Source organism: Podarcis gaigeae (assembly GCF_964106915.1).
Source record: "Podarcis gaigeae genome assembly, chromosome: 12".
Taxonomy (NCBI): Eukaryota; Metazoa; Chordata; class Lepidosauria; order Squamata; family Lacertidae; genus Podarcis; species Podarcis gaigeae.
This window is the reverse complement of record NC_139688.1, coordinates 26,654,060-26,673,549: the sequence shown is the minus strand read 5'-3', so window position 1 is coordinate 26,673,549 and position 19,490 is coordinate 26,654,060. Positions and strand designations below refer to the sequence as shown.

Genomic DNA, 19,490 nt, shown 5'->3' with positions numbered 1-19,490 from the left:
AATTGGATTGTATCCAGTGGTGGTGTTATTCTGATGGAAGTCTCTGTTGGGTCAGAGGACCTTTCATCAGGAGAATGGAAAGGTGCTCATGGCATCCTTCTTGCTGCGTCAATGGGTCGCTCAACATTCCAGAGACTGTTTGGAGGACTGCAGAGGGAAATAATTAAAAATAGTCTCCCTCCCCAGTCTGCTAATGGAAGCCTTCACTGGATCAAATGGGCTTGTATTGGTGGGTGAAGACCACTGGACACAACCCACAATGTGACAAAGGTTGTTTCCTCTTTGCTTGATCTGACTGTGGATGAGAGAACTCATCTCAGGGTTAATTCCATAGCACTGGCTGAATTGTGTATCTTTCATGTGCGCACATGGCACATCTCATCACGTCCATATGAACGTCTACTATGCTAAATTTATCTTGTTTAACAGTTACTGACTCATGGTCTTCAATTAACTATTTATTAGCCTCTGCCAATTAAAAAAAAAAATCTAAAAAGACAGACAAATCTTTGTTTTATATAAAACTGCTGGAGTATAGAAGTTTTATTGTTTTAAATACAGTAAATGTGAAAAAACACACATTTTCTACAAGTATAGCTGAATTCTTATTTACAGTACTCAATTTACAACATAATTTTAAGAAATGCAGACTAGAGGCAAGAGTCTCAAAATGAAACAATTCTTTGGAATCCAAATTACTGTTGGCGAAGGGCTCAATCCCCACCTCATTCTGGAAAAAATGTCTTCTAAAAAAATCAAATTGCAAAACATATTCCAGACCAATCCATGTCAAATACTCTTTAATACACATATTAGTTTTTATAGAAGTGAAATAAAACAATTTATGTGGTTAAGCAGCTCTCTCTTAACACTGTAATCTGCATTCACCCAAGACAGTTGAGTCACAGAAGTCCAGGACCAAAAAAAGGACACGGGTGGGAATCAGCCTTCCCATGAGGGGGGTCCAATTCAAGGAATTCTCTTGCCAGTGGAAGAGGAATTTCTGCCAAATCCTCCTTTACCATCAGCCTGAAAAAAGCTGCTCCAGAGGGTTAGGAACCTCCTGAAACAGCAAGGGAAGTGATGCAGGAGACTGCAGCAGAAAAACAGCAAAAATGGCTCCCCTTCTAACAACAGGAATTTCCATTGCATAGGAATCCCTCCTGTGAATGGAAGAAGGCCAGTATCCAGCCCCTAGTATTTAATTTATTGAATTTACTAGCACAAAAATGTGGTGATTGCAAGTAGCTCAGGTGAATTTAAAAGACAGATTCTAAAAATCTATGGAACCCTCTTTCATCAGCTGTCAGAAATGATAGCTAAACACAACTCTCCTTAGATTGAACCAATATACCCTTAAGACCAGATGCTGGCGAAGAAGGTTATCCTGCATGTTGCAGAGCAGTATGCAAGACTGCATGGATCCTGGTCTAAACCCAGCAAGGCCTTCTTATGTTCTTAAGGCTGAGCTTGGTTTGCTACAAAGGCTCTGTGGTGTTTAAATTATTAAGTAATCTGGGTGCATCCCATGATCTAGATATGCATTTGGATCTCGTTAAGCACAGGAGAGCTCATTAGGTTAATAATAAAGATATGATCTCTGGGCACAAAAGCATGTACATACTGATCTACTCCAGCCACTGAAATGAATTGAGAAGCTGTTTCCGGCAAGGCAGCTCTGTGTTTGCATTTTAAAGTGTTATGCATTATTTTTTGTATTGCATTTTTTTTAAAGATTTGATGTGAATATAAACACTGTTGTGATAACAGGTGTGTTATTATTCCACAGTTTCCCTGAAGAGAAGGCTGTCATTGCTGTACTTGTATTGAAAAATCTTCAGTATTTTTAAAGTGAAGTTCACATATGGGGCACCTGAGATTTTAATTTCCACATGCATACTTTAGCCTAAGCTCACGTAAGCTTGTAATGTTAAGTAAATTTTCAGAAAACTACCTATAGTGAAGTAAGATATTTTAAAATCCATCAGTAGAAAAAAACCAACGAACACACTTTTAACCGATGCAACCCAGAAGTAAGCCTCACTGAACTCAGTGCAGATTACTCTATGTAAAAATAAAGATGACCGTTTCCTTATGGTCTTTTTTTAAAAAACACCTGAATATTGCCAGCAAAGTACACCCACATTTAAAATCTACAGTCTGGAAGTTATCTGTGTACTACTTGCCAGAGCATTAGCATCATAGCCAGATCTGATCTTCTCTAGTCTCTTCCCAAGGCATGGCAAAAGCAGGATACCTTTACAAGTCAGAACCACAACTGGAAGAATGACTGCCATCATAAAAGTAGGGGGAGTATACCATATAAACTGGCCTATGTCAATCCACTTGTTCCATGCAAACACTAATGCATGAATGGTGCACAGCAGCAAAGCTAAATGTCCCATCTTGCTCTAGAAAGAAGAAAGAAAGAAAGAAAGAAAGAAAGAAAGAAAGAAAGAAAGAAAGAAAGAAAACAATAGGTTAACCTTTAAAAATGAAAGGAAATTAAAACAAACTATAATACACACTGCTGCATATTCAGGGTTTTCATTAGACAGGTGAGGGGCATCTGCCTGTGTGCATTTATCAACAGTTTCCATGCACATAATATGCAGGCATGGAGATAAATGTCATCTGCTGATTGCTGCAGATAAAAGCAGTTGTTACAGCACAAGAATTAGTTCAAAAGGCGACAACCCTTGTTATTTTAAAACACCGAATGCTTAATTAAGATTCTATGCAATTGTTGAAGAATGCTCCTTGTTGTTTTTGCTGCATATTCAGTCCTATGCCAAAACATTATCTACCATATATTTATATCCCCACCTTTCTTTGCTCACGGAACGCAAGGAGACAAACATGTGGTTTCCAGGCAGTCACCCATCCAGAATCTGACCAGGACCAAACCTGCTTAGCTTCAGCAAGGTGGTTGCCTCATGTGCTTAGAACACTGAGCTTCTAAGACAGGGGTCAGCAAACTTTTTCAGCAGGGGGCCGGTCCACTGTCTCTCAGGCCTTGTGGGGGGCCGGACTATATTTTGAAAAAAATAATGAACTAATTCCTATGCCCCACAAATAACCCAGAGATGCATTTTAAATAAAAGGACACATTCTACTCATGTAAAAACACGCTGATTCCCGGACTGTCCGTGGGGCAGATTTAGAAGGCGACTGGACCGGATCTGGCCCCCGGGCCTTAGTTTGCCTACCCATGTTCTAAGACTTAGGTCTGCATAAGACAAATGGAACTCTACCACAGCCGACTTGAAATCTGGTAGAGTGATTTTGTATTTTCTAAACTTTTACTACTACTACTACTACTACTACTACTACTATTATTATTATTATTATTATTATTATTATTAATTCAATTTGTTAGTCGCTTTATCTTGTCCAGGGCAACTCAAAGTGACTTACAAACGAACAGACAGACAACACCCCTCTATAGATACATAAAAATAAAGAGGAAAAAGAAATACATTAAAAACATTCCACCCACTTCTAAAAGGCCTGGTTATAGGGGAAATCTCTTGCATGGTGCCTAAATTTAATAGATAAGAGATTCGTGCCACCCGCATTCTATAGCGGAAAAGTTGAGATCTTTGGTCTGTATCTTGACTAGCTCTCCCTTTGTTTCCAATGCAAGCTGTGCCATATTTCCTTCTACTGGCCCTGGTGGGTTCAGGACTGCTCTTTGCATATACAAAACGGGAGCAGGGAAATTACTTGCAAGTGTCCCAGTTTGCTGCATCAACCAACAGATTGAAGTGCATCCTTATAAGCTGATTTACATATGGAGAAGGCTCCACATGCCGCATGGGCAAGAATCTGTGGCACTCCAGATATTGTTGAATCCCCAACACCCATCAGCCCTATTCAACATGGCCAATGGCCAGGGATGATGAGGGTAGTAGTCCACCAATATCTGGTCACACAAACTCTTTCATGCAAGGATCCATCTTTGGCTCTAATCAATTTCCATCTGGTGGTATGGGAATATGATCACATCAGCAGCTATTTGTAAATGTCCAGTGTCGGATTACAGAAGGGGGCGGAGTGTTTCCCCTCCGTTTTTCAGATCTTCTCAATTGGCAATACCAGAGAGTGAACTTCAAATCTATCACAAAGAGTATGTGTTCTACCACTGAGCCATGAACAATCTATGCCGCTTTGTTCATGTGTACCTGGATATAATGAAACTCTCTCCAGGTCAGCGAGTGGCTGACAGATGGAATTGACGTTACTGCCAATACAGCCAGCAGAGCAAGCCCCAAAATTCCTAGAGACACATAAATCTCCATTCTCCAGACATCGTGTTCAATCCAGGCATCTTCCTTTTTCTGCTTCACCTGTGGACAGAACACTACACATTAAGAAGTGTTAGAATGACAACACAAGTACACTTAAGATTCCATGGTGAAACCCCAGTAAGAACCAAACTGCATAGAGATTTGTAAAAAAATTTTTTGCAATTGCAGCTATCATGGGAATAACAGTGGGATTAAAAAATAAATAAAAATACCCCAGTTGGCACTAAAGTTTCCCCACCCAAGCCTGTATGCATTTCACGGATGGGATTAAAGTATCCAGGTGTGTGAATCAGCCTGTATCTTGTATAGATCATTGTCAGCTAACTAAAATGCTGCACAAAACAGGATACGCTGGGATTCTGTTGATATTTTCTGTTCACCTGTGCATGCTACAAATTAGAGTATGGTCCCATTTCAGATCTTTAACTGCAGCATTGTTTATACTGATGTCCCCCCAAGAAGTGCCATCAGCCTTAACCATAGGAAAGTCAATTAGATGGAGAAGTATTTACTTCAGCAAAGTTTTGACCCCCAAGGAGACTTGTTCCAATTCCTTTTTAACTTGTTTTTCCCAGCAGGACTGCATTATTTGCTGACAAACAGAATTCCATCTAAAAGCTAAACACAACCTTTGGCAAACTGTAACAAGAGGTAAGCAACACCAAGAAGCAGTATTTTAAGCAGCTAATCAGTAGACTTACTTGGCAAGTTTTTTTGCTCTGCCAGAGCAGCCAATGAGTCTAGATGTTTTCAAATAACCTGCATAATTGGCCTATATACAGAAATGAGCTGCCGTGCTTTCAGTATTTATAGTTAGATATAAGGTGTTGAGGTGCAAAGGAGGTCTGGGATCTGGAAACTTTCAACAGCAGGCGCAGGTTCTCTCACCTAGACAACTGCATCTGCCAAAATTCTCTGGAAGGCATAATTTAGACGAGAAGCCAACGCAGCGCTCTACAGATGTTGTCAGACTGCAGCTCTCCCAATCCCTGACCATGCAGGCTGGGGCTAAAGGGAATTAAGGAGCCAACATCTGGAAAGCACCACATTGGATATCCCTACCATTTTATTATTTTTGGCTATAGACATGGATAAATCAGAGATCTGTGATTTTAATAAATAATAATAATAATGAGGACTTAAAATAAAAAGTCAGGTAAGTAGTAGCTATCAAAACATCCTGTGTTAATGATCTCCAGACATTATTCATGCTGTGGGGAATTGTCTTTCTTCTTCTTCTGGACCATCTGATAATTAGTTCCATTGAATGAACCTGGGTACAAATGTTTTGGGATATTAATCTTTGTATTTGTTCTCTCTGCTTTATTTGTAAGTTTATAAACTTTAACTATGTCAGCCCTCACCTTGGTGTTTCCAACTCACAATTTCTAATCATTTAAAGGTGCAATCCTATACCCACTTACCTAGGATTAATCCCCATTGAATTCAACGGGACTCAATTCTGTATAGGATTGCAGACTGTTACACTTTTGTATAACATATTCATTATAGGACTGGGAGACCCACATAGCATTCCAGATGCCAGCACACCATCAGCTTAAACCGATTTAATGGCATTATGACAAAACAAAATGGCGTACCTGTTGATATGCCCAGTTCAAGAGTTTGTATCTGTAGGATCTCCTCATTGGATAGCACAAGCTATAGCAGGCATGTAACGAGGCAAAGAAGAAGCTAAGAAGTCCAAACTGTTTCCTCGATAGCATCCATCTGTCCAACCATTGTGGAAAACGTCTATACTTGGTTCCATAGTGGAACTGGAAACCTGCAGCCAGTACTCCTGGTAAATAAACCAGAGCCAGCAGGGTAATCGAAACCACTGGTAAGACTTTGTTTATGACCAGGATTGGGATTTTATAAAATGTGTTTCCTTGATTAGTTACAAGGGGATGGATGACGTCCCTTAGGAAAGTGTAGATAAAGGTTAACAAGGACAGTACCAATGCTGTCTTCACTGGCAAATGCCATTTAGGGAAAAGGTCGTGTTCGCAGTGCTTACTGGGAGGACAGTCAAACTCATCAATACAGATTCTTTTATGAACATGGGGGAGAGCATCTGGCATGCCAACCACTTGTAAATCCATCACCTGAAAAGGAGAAGATACGATACATAAACCTAAGAGGTATTTAAGAGTACTTTATCCATGTTGGTAGATTCCTTGCATTGCTGACCTTCGTGTACTCATATATACTCTTATCTGAAACTGTTCTAACTCTGCACAAGGTTTTAGGATGCAAAATACTAAAATATCAATAATGAACTGAAGCAACTTAAGGTTGGTTCCATTGCAGTCATGGTTTTCACTGATGATTTTTAGGCACCAAGGTTTATTCCCAGAAGGGAGCCACCTCCGCAGATTACATTTCTTCATCAACCCTTTGTGAAGAGGTGGGAAGGAAATGCAATTCAAAACATGTAAATGGGAACGGAATGTAATCTCTAGTCTTTACAACACATTTATTCTTGTGTGAAATACAAAAAGGCACAGTAATGCCGTTTTTATCTCCTGGACCATTGCAGATCCCTTGATCGGTGGTTTGGAGGTGGACATATCAGCAAAAAGAGAGGAGTAGGGTTGCTGTATCTATACAGGCAGGGCTTCCATACTGGGATGTATTTCACAGCAGGTGCTGCTTCCGTCAAGGTATAACTGAAATCATGAGAAAAAGCTGTGCCTGCTCAAATTCGCTCTTTTACATGATGATAGAGATAGTTCTTTCCATTACCAATTTTCAAAGCAGCAACCATGTTAGCTTGCCCTAGCAAAAACAAGGGAGAGAGCCTTGGGGCACCCTAAAGCAAGCAAATTTGATTATGGCATAAACCCCTGTTGCTAGAGCACAGTTCATGAGATACACTGAGTGGGAAATTCAGTTGCAAAGCGTGGCATACACACACCGAAGGACAAGAAGATCTCTATCCCTCTATATATAAATGTTGAGAGTAGGGCTTGTGACAATTCTATGAGAGTTTAGAGTCATGTGAAATGTTGTTTACACATTACCAACTACTCAGCATTAGCAAGGGCAATTTACTGGGCTGCCTTGGCACCTAAGTGTTTGTCCTTGCTAAAGCTGTTCTGTTGAAGCTTATATGACTATATGCTCCCGTTTCATTTTCCTAGCACTTTCCCTACACTTGGGAAATTCAGATGAATGACAAGTAAGGTCAGATTCCAACCCTAAGGTAACAGAAGATATAGCCAAGTTCCTTGCTGTGGTCATCAAAACTACATCGCAATTATTAAACGTCACATGTTTCGAGTCGAAATTTCTGTATTTTTAGCAATTTTAATTTTAGCAATTTTAATTGTTTACAGATTGAGGCTGCAATCGTAACCCTTTAAATTCCACAGGATTTACTTTTGAGTAGGCATGAATTGGATTCCGCTGTTATGCTCCCATTTTAAAAAGGTACCATTTGTCTCCATGTCTCCTTTTGTTTTGCTGTGGTTGTCCTGATAACCCTACACTGCTTGTGGTCTGTAAATAAAATTGCACTATTTGCAAGGGCCTGAAATACTTTCCCATAGATTTTATTTTCTGGGGAGGCTGCAGATAAGGAGCCTGGGGAGTAAAAGCTCTTTGAATTTGGCAGGCCAGAGCACCAGAAGGATTAAGTGGGTCATTATGTCCCCTTGCCTAAGGCCAACCTAGCATGTGTAACATAAATATACAAACACACACACATATAAAGATTACCAAATTGTTGAAATTCTCCCAAGTTCTTTCAGGATTCATTTTCTGATCTTCATTCTGTTCCATGTTCTTGACCAATGACTGTCCTGCGCTCTAAGGCAAGAGGATCTCTGCAAGACAATTTTTACATGGTCCATTTATTTGTATCATGCTATGTATACACAGTTGGTACTTTAGAAATACACATAATTAATCAAATGCACTGTCTTGAGTTAGCCTTGATGAACCTGGGGACTTCCATAGATTTTGTCTTGTCACACAAATCTGAGAATTAAAAGTACACATTTTATAAGTGAAATGATCTGAATTCTACACAAGTATTTTTGAGACACAACAACGACTCACATGATCTTTAAGCTGTTTCATGAACAGCCCCCTTCACAAACATCCAAATTGCAGCTCCAAAAGCTGTAGGGTTCTTAACATCTTCAATCTACTTCTTATTGTTCTCCTTGGGTTTAATTTTCTGCATGAATCACATATGGCAGGGCTAAACAAATGAGCATGAGCTGATGGAATCCTCTTATTTTTCCCACAACTCCAGAAGAGAGAATAAAGGCTTGAAAATAAAAGAAAATATTTCTCGCTTCTATTGTACTTGAAGGGAGCAGACTTTACCAAGGTGACAAGAGAAACAAAGGAATGAAATAGAATCTCCACTCAAAGGTATCTGCTAGTCTTGGCCTATCTTCCTCACGTGGGCATGATTTTTTTTAAAAAAAGGGGGGGAGGGAGAGAGAGACAGATTTCTGTATATCCCAGATTACAGCTATCATAAAAGACCAAGAGGCATGATGCCAGGGTCTATGTTTTGTAAAACAAACCCAGACAGCTTAAGCAAGCGGTATATTCAGGCTGGTGTACCAGACACTTTACAGAAGTGTCGACATCATGATCTTGCCTCACTCTACGCAGATGTTAACAGGCAAAAAAATGTTGCTAGGGATAAAGTCAGTTTCAAAAACTCTCTTGGTAGCTGTTTAAGGCTGTTGAGTAAAGCAATTAAAGAAACTCTGTTCACTATAGAAAATGACCAAAACAAGAATCTTCATTGAGGTTAAAGCACAGTTCCTTGGTTGTTTTACACAGCCCTAGGACAGTGGCGGAGGAAGGGGGGTGCACCCCCGGGGTGTCATTCCTGAGGGGGGTTGACATTGCAGCGCCACCCCCACCAGGGACACTTGCTGCATGGGCAGCGCCCTCCGGGTGCGAGTGCCAGAGCAGCTAGCTCCGCCTCTGCCCCAGCACCCTTGACCAGGAAGTGAACATGTACAGGGCTAGAAACCTCTGACTTTCCCAAATGAGATTCTTACCTTTTTCAAGCTATGGTATATCATCTGCCCTGCCCACATTTGCCTTTGGCCATGCCTACTTTCCCCTCTAACCTTGCCCACTACTGGAATGAAGACACTGGAAGTCTGCCCACAAGGGAACAACGCTCCTGCCGGGTTGGGGGGGGGGGAGGATCCTCTGCCCCCGCCTTATGGCCCAGGACCAGAGTATCTTAAGAACTGCATCTACCTGTACAAGTCTGTCCAAAAGTCCAGACTGTCTATAGGTGCCCTGCTCTATGTACCATGGTTATTTGAAGTACTGCAGGTGAGCATGTTACACAAGGCCTTTGGGACAATGGTGCCACAAGACATGGGAATGCCCTGCCAAAGTAAGGCTGTCCATCCCCACTATTCAACAAGCAGCAGACATACTATTTTCCAATATGCTTTTTCTCATGCTGCCTTTAACTGTATCTCTTCTCGCCCCTTGGCTGTTTCCTTCCTCTCGACTATTCCTCAACAGTAGAAGCTATTCCCTCCTCTCTTCCTGCTGATGCAGCAAAAGGACTGCTCTAGGCAACCACCAAGACTTGTCTAGCAATAAGCCTGGCTTTGCTCATATGCCAAGAGTGATGTTGTAAAATAAAACCCTATGTGGAGAGCCAGTGTGGTGTAGTGGTTAAGAGCAGTAGACTCGTAATCTGGGGAACCAGGTTCGTGTCTCCGCTCCTCCACATGCAGCTGCTGGGTGACCTTGGGCTAGTCACACTTCTCTGACTTTCGCCCCCCACTGACCTTCAGAAGAGGTCGGGGGACAGACTGTCCCCGGACCTGGTCTGAAGGCGGTTTCCATAGGAACGCATTAATTGATTTTTAATGCGTTCCTATGGGAAACCGTGCTTCGCAAGACGAAAAACTCGCAAGACGAAAAGACTTGCGGAACGAATTAATTTCGTCTTGCGAGGCACCACTGTAACTGAAATATTATTTCTATTCTTTGTATATCGTATTGTTGTTTTATTGCTATGGCCGATGGCTGATGCAAATAAAGATTCATTCATTCACTCACTCACTCACTCACTCACTCTGAACGTTTCGTGGCAGGTCCCGTTGAGCACAATTACTTTTGCTTTCTTGGGAAACCCTGTAGCAGCCGCTGTGATTTAAAGCCTGCCCTGCAAAGCTTAACCCAATAAAGTTTTGGCCAGGAGGCGCGTGCTTCTTGTAAACGTGTACAAAAGCAAACACCTCTCCCCCAACCCCCTTTCGAGGGTGTTCTGTACCTTATGACGTACAGAAGAAGCCCGTCACCTATCGCCCCTTGTTGCCGTCACGGTTTCGTTTATTTATTAAGGCATTCATGAAATCTCGTTTGCACCGCGGGGTGGCGGGGAAACGAGCGGAAAAGCAGGGAAGGCTGCTGGAGGAGGCGAGAGCCGGCCGTGCTTGGAAAGCGGAGCTCGCCGTCCGGAGAGAGGGGCTCGGAATCTCACGGCGCCTTCCCGGGCTCCGCAAATATTTGGCTAGCCGGCCCACCTCCCGCCCTCACCCGGAGAAGGAGGAGTTGTTCCGAAAGCTCGGGGACTTCTCGGCGCTACTTACAACAACTTTTCTCCGTCTCGGGGCCTGGGGCGACGCGATCCCGAACTAGCACGCGGAGAGACCCAGACTAGCGGCTCCTCGGCGGAGCCCGCTCGACATGCAGCCGCCTACCCCGCCCTTGGCAGCCCCGCCTTCGGCATCTCTCCCTGCCTGGTCGGCTCCGCCTTTCCTTCGCCTCAGGAGCCGGCGGATCTTGCAGGGAGTCGCCGGCCAAAGTTGTGTTGTTTGCTTAAAGGGGAGGGGGGAGAATCACTCTTGTAAACTGTTGCGCTGGGCGTAAAGATGTCGGCGTGCGCGCCGTCTGCATTTGGCGGCCAAGTGTCCATAAGCCCCGCCCCGGCACACGACTCCAAGCACTTGCAACCCCCCTGCCCTACTGTGAGATAGTATGAACAGATTTTAGGCTGTAGTCGCATTTGCTCATTTTTCTGGGAGTGAGTCCCATGCAGCAGAATGGGTTTATTTCTAGGTAGTTACTCATAGGATCGCGCTGCTGCTGTCGCGCATCCGTGCTGCACGTAGGCGCAAGAAGTCTGTACTAACCGCAGGGTCGTGGTTTTCAAGCCCCACCTTGGGCAAAAAAATCCTGCATTCCAGGGGGTTGGACTAGAACACTAGATGAACCATGTGGTCCATTCCAGCTTCACAATGTGGACACATGTGTGTGAGTGACCCCAGATGGTGAGAAACAGGGCCAGCAAAGCAGGGCCTCTGAGGAACAAGAGCCAGTGTGGTGTAGTAGTTAGATCTGGGAGACTAGGTTTCAACTCCTCACTGGGCTGTGAAGCTCACTGGCTGACTTTGGGCCAGCCACTGCCTCAATATACCCTACCTTACAGGGTTGTTGTTGGGATTAAATGAAATGGGGAGAGCCATGTATTCCACCACTAGCTCCTTGGAGAATGAAGCCAACAAATAAACACAAATAAACCTACTTGTGAGGTTTGCAGAATGAAAATAAAAACAAACTTCCAGGAAACAACAATGAAGACTTAAGTCTTGTGGACCCAAATAGTGAGCTAGAACACTATAGAATCAGAACTCTTCCCCAACCCCCCCAGAAAGTCCACATGGGGCTGAAAAAAGAAAAACCAATACAATAAAGGCATGGCCAAAGGGAGGGTGATGCCCACAGCAGCAATGGGGCATTGTGGAGCAACGAATCATAGAACAGTAGAGTTGGAAGGGACCACGAGGGTCATCCAGTCTAACCCTCTGCAATGCAGGAAACTTTTGCCCAATGTGGGGCTCAAGCCCACAACCCGGTGATTAAGAGTCTCATGCTTTATCAGCTGAACTATCCCAGACTTCCTGTTCACTAGGCCTGTTGTGGAAGTTGGAAAGAATGGGTAATTCTGTGGAGAAAGATGACTGCCCTTCTACAACTCTGCTCTTCCTACCATCTGTGCCACAACCTGCTGACTTAGCATTAATTTGAAAAATAAAAATAAGCAGATTGGGTTATTTATCTACTAGTCATCCTTGCAGGGAGCCAGGGTGACAAAATTTCCCACAACAAGGTTAATGCCTATCTTGCTTGATCAAGTGTTGTTTTGTATTTGAAGACTTAAAAGAATTTGAGACTTTCTAGTTGTGTGTAGATAAATATAGTGAGTTGATGTTTGTTTGTCTGTTGGTGGTGCTTAGTCAAAGTGCAGTTCAAAATATGAATAAAATACGTTTCCGCCCCAATACAAGAAAATGAAGACTGGCCAGGGAATCATATTTGCTGAAGCAACTGAATTTAGAGAGAGAGAAGAGGCTATAACCCACAAACCTGTGAGCGAAATAAAGCCATTAATCTTTAAGGTGCCACAAGGCACCTTAAAAGGAGTTGCCTCCTCTTGTGTTTTGGATCACATGTCAGTTTGTCCTCAGGGTCGCCAATCTAGTTTAAACCAGTGGCAAACTGCAATGGTCTCCAGTCACAAAAAGGTGGCTGTGAGGTGTGGAAGAGCACAAAATGGCCGCCACAACTACAAGGATTGAAAAAGTCGACTGGAACACAAAAGGGTGCTGGTGTGCCCCACCCACCCCCACATCATAAATGGAAAGAAGGCACCCAAATCAGCCACCGCTGCATTCACAGAGAGCAGCCGTTTATGCCTGTAATCAGAAGGAAGGGTTGGTGTCCAAACCAATGAAATGGCGTGTTTAAGGATGTGTGTTCAGTGTGGAAGAGGCTGAGCAAGTGCAAACAGGAACTGATCAGGAAGAACGGGCTCTTACGGATTTTTGAGGGGACATTTCCTGAGATCTTTTGTGGTGCCCCAAAGGCACCGTGTTGGTGACCCCTGCCTCAGGTGTATATTGGGTCAGCTCACCACTCCATCCACTGTGTATTAGACAGATTATTCTGATAAAACAATTAAAAGGCAACAAAACAAATCCCTGTGCAAGCTTACCTGGGGAGTACGCCTTACTGAATTCAGTCACCCGGATGAAGAAATGCTCAGAGTGGAATGGTGCGCAGGCAAACCATCTTTGCACAGAAGGGAAAAACTGCTGACAAATTTGAAAGCATCAGGAAGGATGTAATGAACAGGCCATGTGCTTAGGGGAGCCGGGCCTCTGTAATACCAGCTGTACCACCCTCTTAGATTCTGCCTCGCTTTGAAGCTGAGGATGCTTGAAATTATGGGTTCTCATGAGTAGGAAAGTATATTCCCAAAGTCTACTAACCAGACTGCCATCTAGACTTTACCCTGTGATGTCCACGCACCTCATTTTACCAATCTATACGTGCATCAATATGGGACTTTATAATGTGGATTTGAAGCAATGTGTACCCAGGGCTTTTTTTCAGCCGAAAATTCCTGGAACTGAGTACCGGCACCTCTCAGGTTATAAGAGAACAAGGGAGACGTTCATGGTGAGTTCTGGCATCTCTTTTTCTAGAAAAAAAAAGCATTGTACCTCATTCTTTAAATGGAGATAGGCGGTGAAGTTCTCTAAACAAAAGCACTAAAAGGGTTTAAGGAGGAAGATGAGACTTGTAACACTTAAAAACGTTTGGTTCCTTGTCAGAGAAGTTGTAAACATCACTTTTATTTTTGGCAGGAGGTTTTAGGACTTTAAAAGGTGCAAGAGGCTTCTTTTTTCCCTCTGAGACACTCTGTGTGACAAGAAATACATCATTCTGTCTGTGTGAGGGCTAGTACAGAGACTTAGGGATGGAGAATTATTTGGGCAGAAATATGGAGTTTTTCAGAGTGGGTGGGTGTGGATTTTTGTTACAAGGGCTTCCTATAGCTACAAACAAATTAATTAATGGCCCTGTCAAATCTGAAGTGCTTCCCTCTCTCCCATACATCTTCCATCTTTATCTCAGATGTTTAAAACTGATACTGTGGGGTCTAGAATATATATTATAGATGTATGTGGGTCCGTATTTATTTTGATTTATTGTTTATTTCCTTTTCCTTTCCTTTGTTTTGCTCAGCACTGATTTACAGCCTTGTTATTCCACTTTTGCTGTAAATGGGGATGGGGCAGGAAGAGGGGTTAATAACATGTTTCTCCCTGTATATCCTAGCTGTCACATCTTATCTGCCGATGCTGCAAGTAGCAATAATTTCATGACTTTGGAATGCTGATGGAGAAGTGTCTTATATATTAAAGCACAGAGAAATCAAAGGGATCGCATACGGCTTGTATCTAGTATGAAAAGGGGGGAAAACCTCAATAAATCTTTTAAAAATTAACTGGAAGATAATATAAGTAAACAAGTTAAAAATGTAAAACAAGCTACCTCAGTAGGGTAACAAACTAAGGCTGTGTACACCAGGGGTCAGCAAACTTTTTCAGCAGGGGGCCGGTCCACTGTCCCTCAGACCTTGTGTGGGGCCGGACTATATTTTGAAAAAAAATATGAACAAATTCCTATGCCTCATAAATAACCCAGAGATGCATTTTAAATAAAAGGACACTTTCTAATCATGTAAAAACACACTGATTCCTGGACTCCCCGCAGGCTGGATTTAGAAGGTGATTGGGCTGGATCCAGCCCTTGGGCCTTAGTTTGCCTATCCATGGTGTACACACTCCTGTTTACTCTGCATCTAGTATACGCCCCCTGCTGGTTAGGGAAGCAGTGTACACACACCATTAGCCACCCACAACCCATGTTTATCCTGCTGTTTCTTTTCTAATTAAGTTTTATTGCTTTTCAAAAATTCTAATAAATTAACATCAAATTAATTCAAATTTAATACAAATTTAAAAGTTGACTTCCCACCCCACAACGTTGATGTTTCTCTTTCCTCCCTTGTTCGCTGCTCAATGTCACATCAATTTCCTATTTCCATTTCAATACTTAAAATATTTTTTATCCTGTTGTTTCTTATGACATACTATGTTTCGATGGGTTTCCTACCAAACCAGCTTCTGTTGGATTGGAGAAAAAGAAGGACTTAGCTGTGTTTTAAGCTGGACAGCGTGTAGATGGCCTAACTGGACCTTTGGCTGCAACTGCAATTTTCCCATCTGGTGCCACCACCAAGAGCCAATCTGAGTTGACTTCAGCATTCAGCATGCAGAATTCACATGGTTGTCTTTCCACAGATGGCGTTTCCATGGCCTGATTTTCCCAGTGGCCTTCTTCATGTGCCAGAGGTTTACAAGAACAGGCTAAGAAGATTGCCAAATATAAACAGTGGTACCTTTGGTTACGAACTTCTGGAGGTCTGTTCTTAACCTGAAACTGTTCTTAACCTGAGGTACCACTTTAGCTGATGGGGCCTCCTGCTGCCGCCATGCGATTTCTGTTCTCATCCTGAGGTAAAGTTCTTAAGTCAAGGTATTACTTCTGGGTTAGTGGAGTATGTAACCTGAAGTGTTTGTAACCCGAGGTGTTTGTAACCCGAGGTTCCACTGTATTCCCTTTCAGTCCTCTCCGCTCACTTACAGGGCAGAGCAGCAATGCTAGACTTCCAGTGGCGGAGCCACTGCTGCTTATCAGAAGGGAGTGGGGTAGGAGTCAGGCAGTGGGGTGGTCAGGACTGCACAGATGTGCCACTGGGAATGCTGTCTTGACTCCGCTGGTGGACCTATACACACACACCCGACCTCCCCTACTACCTCACCCTCCTAAGCTTTGCAGCTACCATGAAGCTTGTGTTGCAGCTCTGTCCCAGTGGATAACATACCCTACAACATTTCTCTGATGAAAATAGGGACACCTTATCCAACAACAGCAGCAGCAGCAGCAGCAGCAACAACAACAACATATATACCTCTCCCATCTGACTGGGTTGCCCCAGTCACTCTGGGTGGCTTGCAACATATTTTTAAAAATAAACATTAACAGGGCTGCCTTCAGATGTCTTCTAAGGTTGTATAGTTACTTATCTCCTTGGCTCAGGGATTGCATAACTTTGTATCCTCCAACATTTCTTTGATGAAAAGAGGGACGTCCTAAAGAAAAGCAGGACATTCCAGGATCAAATCAAGGGTATGTGAGAGGTTGTGGCTTCTGTGTGGAGAATGTGCAGATTCTCCACAACTCTCTTTTTACCACACTCAGGCATCTTTTCTTTAAAATATATTTTTTTTTAAATCAAATTGTAAGATTAAATAAGAACATTATAGAACAGTGTGGTAATTTTGGTTGGCTTGATGAAGTATATGCTTCCGAGTCATCTGCCTTCAGATTAGTTCTATTATATATTTCATTGGACTACATAATGCTTACAGTGATAACATTTATTATGGATGACTAGTAATGACATTATTACTTGCACGTAGTGTCTGACATTTTAATCACTTGTAATTCTTCTGCAAGGAAACAATTATAGTAACCAAAACAGGCTAAATGCTAAAACAACCCAGCCACTTAATTTGCTGTTTGTTTCTAGGAGCAAGGAAATTGGTATATTATTCATTGTTTAGGAAAACATTGTTTTACAAAAACGTTTGAAGCTCCTAGGAATTTTCATGATCTGTTGAACAAATGATTGTCTAGAATAGCATGTCTGAAGCTGATTATTCCGTATTTGCTATTTATTATTCCTCCTACTTGTAAAGTTCCAGAAATGCAAAGCAGGGATAGAACTGACACCATATGATTAGGTGATTTTGCCAGAGAAGAACAGCAAAATGGAAACAGATAAAATAAACAGAAAGCTAAGAGCCTGCAGGCTCTAAAATCATCTCACTTGGCATTTGAATAATAATAATAATCTTAATTTTCATTTCTAATATTTCTCTCCCTAGGTTAGCTTTTAGCCATGGATGAACAGACTTCATGCATGCCAGATTTCCCTTCCTTTTATTTTTCATTAGAATGCCACATCTACCACCCAGGGTCAGGCTGTTTACATTCTGCTAACCTCTAGGTTGGATTACTGCAATGTCTTATACACGGGGCTGCCTCTGAAGATGATTTGGAAACTGCAGAAGGTGCAGAATTCAGTGGCCAGATTGCTTACTGGGGCAACACAGTCCAAACATATAACACAGAGCAGGTCAGAGGGATAGCTCAGACAGTAGAGCATGAGACTCTTAATCTCAGGGTTGTGGTTTGAGCCCCATGTTGGCTGAAAGGTTCCTACATTGCAGGGGGTTGGACAAGATAACTCTTGCGGTCCCTCCCAACTTTACATTTCTAGCACAAATTCTGGCATGACTGCATGGACTACCAGCTAGCTTCTGGGTTCAATTCAAAGTGCTGGTTTTTTACTTTTAAAGTCTTATGTGGCTCAGGACCCAATACCTCAAGAACTGCTCCCACTTGTACCACCCTGGTCCCTGTGTCCGTAATCTGTGTGCCACTCTATAAGCCTAGAAGCATTGAAAAGGAAATGGCTTTGGTGGGCAGGTGCTCGGGGGCCGCAAGAGATTGCTTTTTCAAAATTGCCATTTGAAACCAGCCCAGGGGCAGCAAGTGGCCTCCGAACTGGACTTTGGACATGCCTGACCTAAATGATAGCCCATCATAATGGCTCTTTTGCTCTTGATTGCAGGCTCCTAGGCTGCTTTTCAGTAAGTTGTTGTGTCAAGGAAATCTGTAGATTAGCATTTTGCAGGAACATTTCCGTGCTTTGGGATCAGTTTTATTTCTGAGTTTGGTCAGTTGTCCATTTTCTGCTGTGTGGAATTACCTCCCCCTTCCAACTTATCCAAACACAGGTATAAATCCTTCCTATATTATGTTTTTGTCATGTGACTGAATGACCTGAAGAAATCTACCAGCTTCAAAGCTGTCACCACAATGTTCAAAAATCACTGCAATTCAGTAGCAACAGTTACTGTAATGAAATATCTCATAGTTAAGTCATCCAGCAGTCTCTCTTTTCTCCCCTTCCGAACTATTGTGTGAAGCAAACGAAGAATATCTATCTATCTACCAGTATCTATATATCTATTTATGATATCATAAAACTATTTCACTATAGTGCATTTATTAAAAATTTACATGTCAGGCCAGCAGATGTCTATGTTGGCTTAGCAATGAAGAATTTTTCTGTCAGATTCATGACAGTGTAGATATAGCCTTATTCTTTGTTGTGAAGCAGGATGCTTTTCTTTCTGTCAGCTCTACTACCCTTCTGTCCTGAGTGCACTGTCCCTTACTGCTTGGTGAGAAGCAGGGCTGGCCCAGGGGCCCAAGCTATTTTGCTGCCTAAAGCAAATGACAAGATGGCACCCCTTCTCATTCCATTTACAGAAGCTTAACTGGACTGGCAGTGGCATCTTATTTCAGTGCTGGCAATGGGATAGTGCCCTTCAGTGGACCCAAGGGCTGCAGGTTAGCTGAGGGGATGCATGACAGACTTGTGGCTCACCTAGCTATGATCTCAACAGAAGGGAGTGATTGAGATGCATTGGGGAAGGAAGAGCTGGAAAGCTGCTTTAAAGCGCCTGCTGCCACATGCTATGGTCCTGGTCTGGATCTCCCCTCCCACTTCATCGCAGAGTAAGTTTGACCAGGAGCTTTGCACTCAACTTAATGTAAAGGTTGATTTTGGAACTTCCTCCTGTTGAGAGAGTGGGGGACCCTGTAAAGGCATCTGCTGGGATAGCTCAGTTGGTAGAGTATGAGACTCTTAATCTCAGGGTTGCGGATTTGAGCCCCATGTTGGGCAAAATATTCCTGCATTGTAGGGGGTTGGACTAGATGACTCTTGTGGTCCCTTCCAACTGTATGATTGATTCTATGATATTATAAAACATTTCCAAGTTGAAAGACTCCCAATCGTAAAATTAGAGTCCCTCCTATGTACTTCCTTACTTTTTTCGTTGGGATCTCCTTCTACATGTTTATTTATGTTACACATTTTTAAAAAAATAGGTGGAAAATATATATACTGCCTATATTAAAGGTAATGGGTTTCAAAAAGATTTCAAAGCACTTGGTATTTCGTTGTTATTATTTATTAGGAACCTCAGATGCAACCCTTTTAAACCAATAGAACATTTAAAACAAATGAAAGCAGAATAATTTTCTTGAATGTTCTCTTTCTTTTGCACTTTAAAAAACACTCCACTTTGTGGGAGTCCAGTTCTGCAAAGCTGCTTCTATATCTTGTTGCACTTTTGCATTGGTCCGTAGTGTGAATGCTTTCCCCCAGAAATTAACCAGAAG

At 42.5% G+C, this 19,490-nt stretch overlaps 1 protein-coding gene and 1 long non-coding RNA gene across 7 annotated transcripts in view; one reads left to right on the top strand and one right to left on the bottom strand.

The window, feature by feature from the left end:
- Positions 1-508: 508 nt before the first annotated feature.
- Positions 509-11,521, bottom strand: STEAP1 (STEAP family member 1). 6 transcript variants are annotated; one of them, XM_083705117.1, is made up of 6 exons: positions 10,907-11,257; positions 8,376-8,589; positions 8,034-8,140; positions 5,912-6,418; positions 4,185-4,349; positions 509-2,411 (listed from the first exon to the last, which is right to left on the bottom strand). In XM_083705117.1, exons 3-6 carry the CDS (start codon positions 8,094-8,096, stop codon positions 2,154-2,156), a joined length of 993 nt encoding a protein of 330 aa, XP_083561243.1. In that variant the 5' UTR covers positions 8,097-8,140; positions 8,376-8,589; positions 10,907-11,257; the 3' UTR covers positions 509-2,153. The 6 variants fall into 6 exon arrangements, with proteins under 6 accessions (XP_083561243.1, XP_083561244.1, XP_083561241.1 ...); XM_083705118.1 differs by having other exon boundaries at positions 8,376-8,520; XM_083705115.1 differs by lacking the exon at positions 8,376-8,589 and having other exon boundaries at positions 10,907-11,517.
- A 496-nt stretch (positions 11,522-12,017) lies between these two features.
- LOC310828084 overlaps positions 12,018-19,490 on the top strand; it is a 196,602-nt gene continuing 189,129 nt past the window's right edge. The window contains exon 1 of the long non-coding RNA XR_014556625.1: positions 12,018-13,778. This is a non-coding gene — a long non-coding RNA (uncharacterized lncRNA). The remainder of the gene's footprint in view (positions 13,779-19,490) is intronic.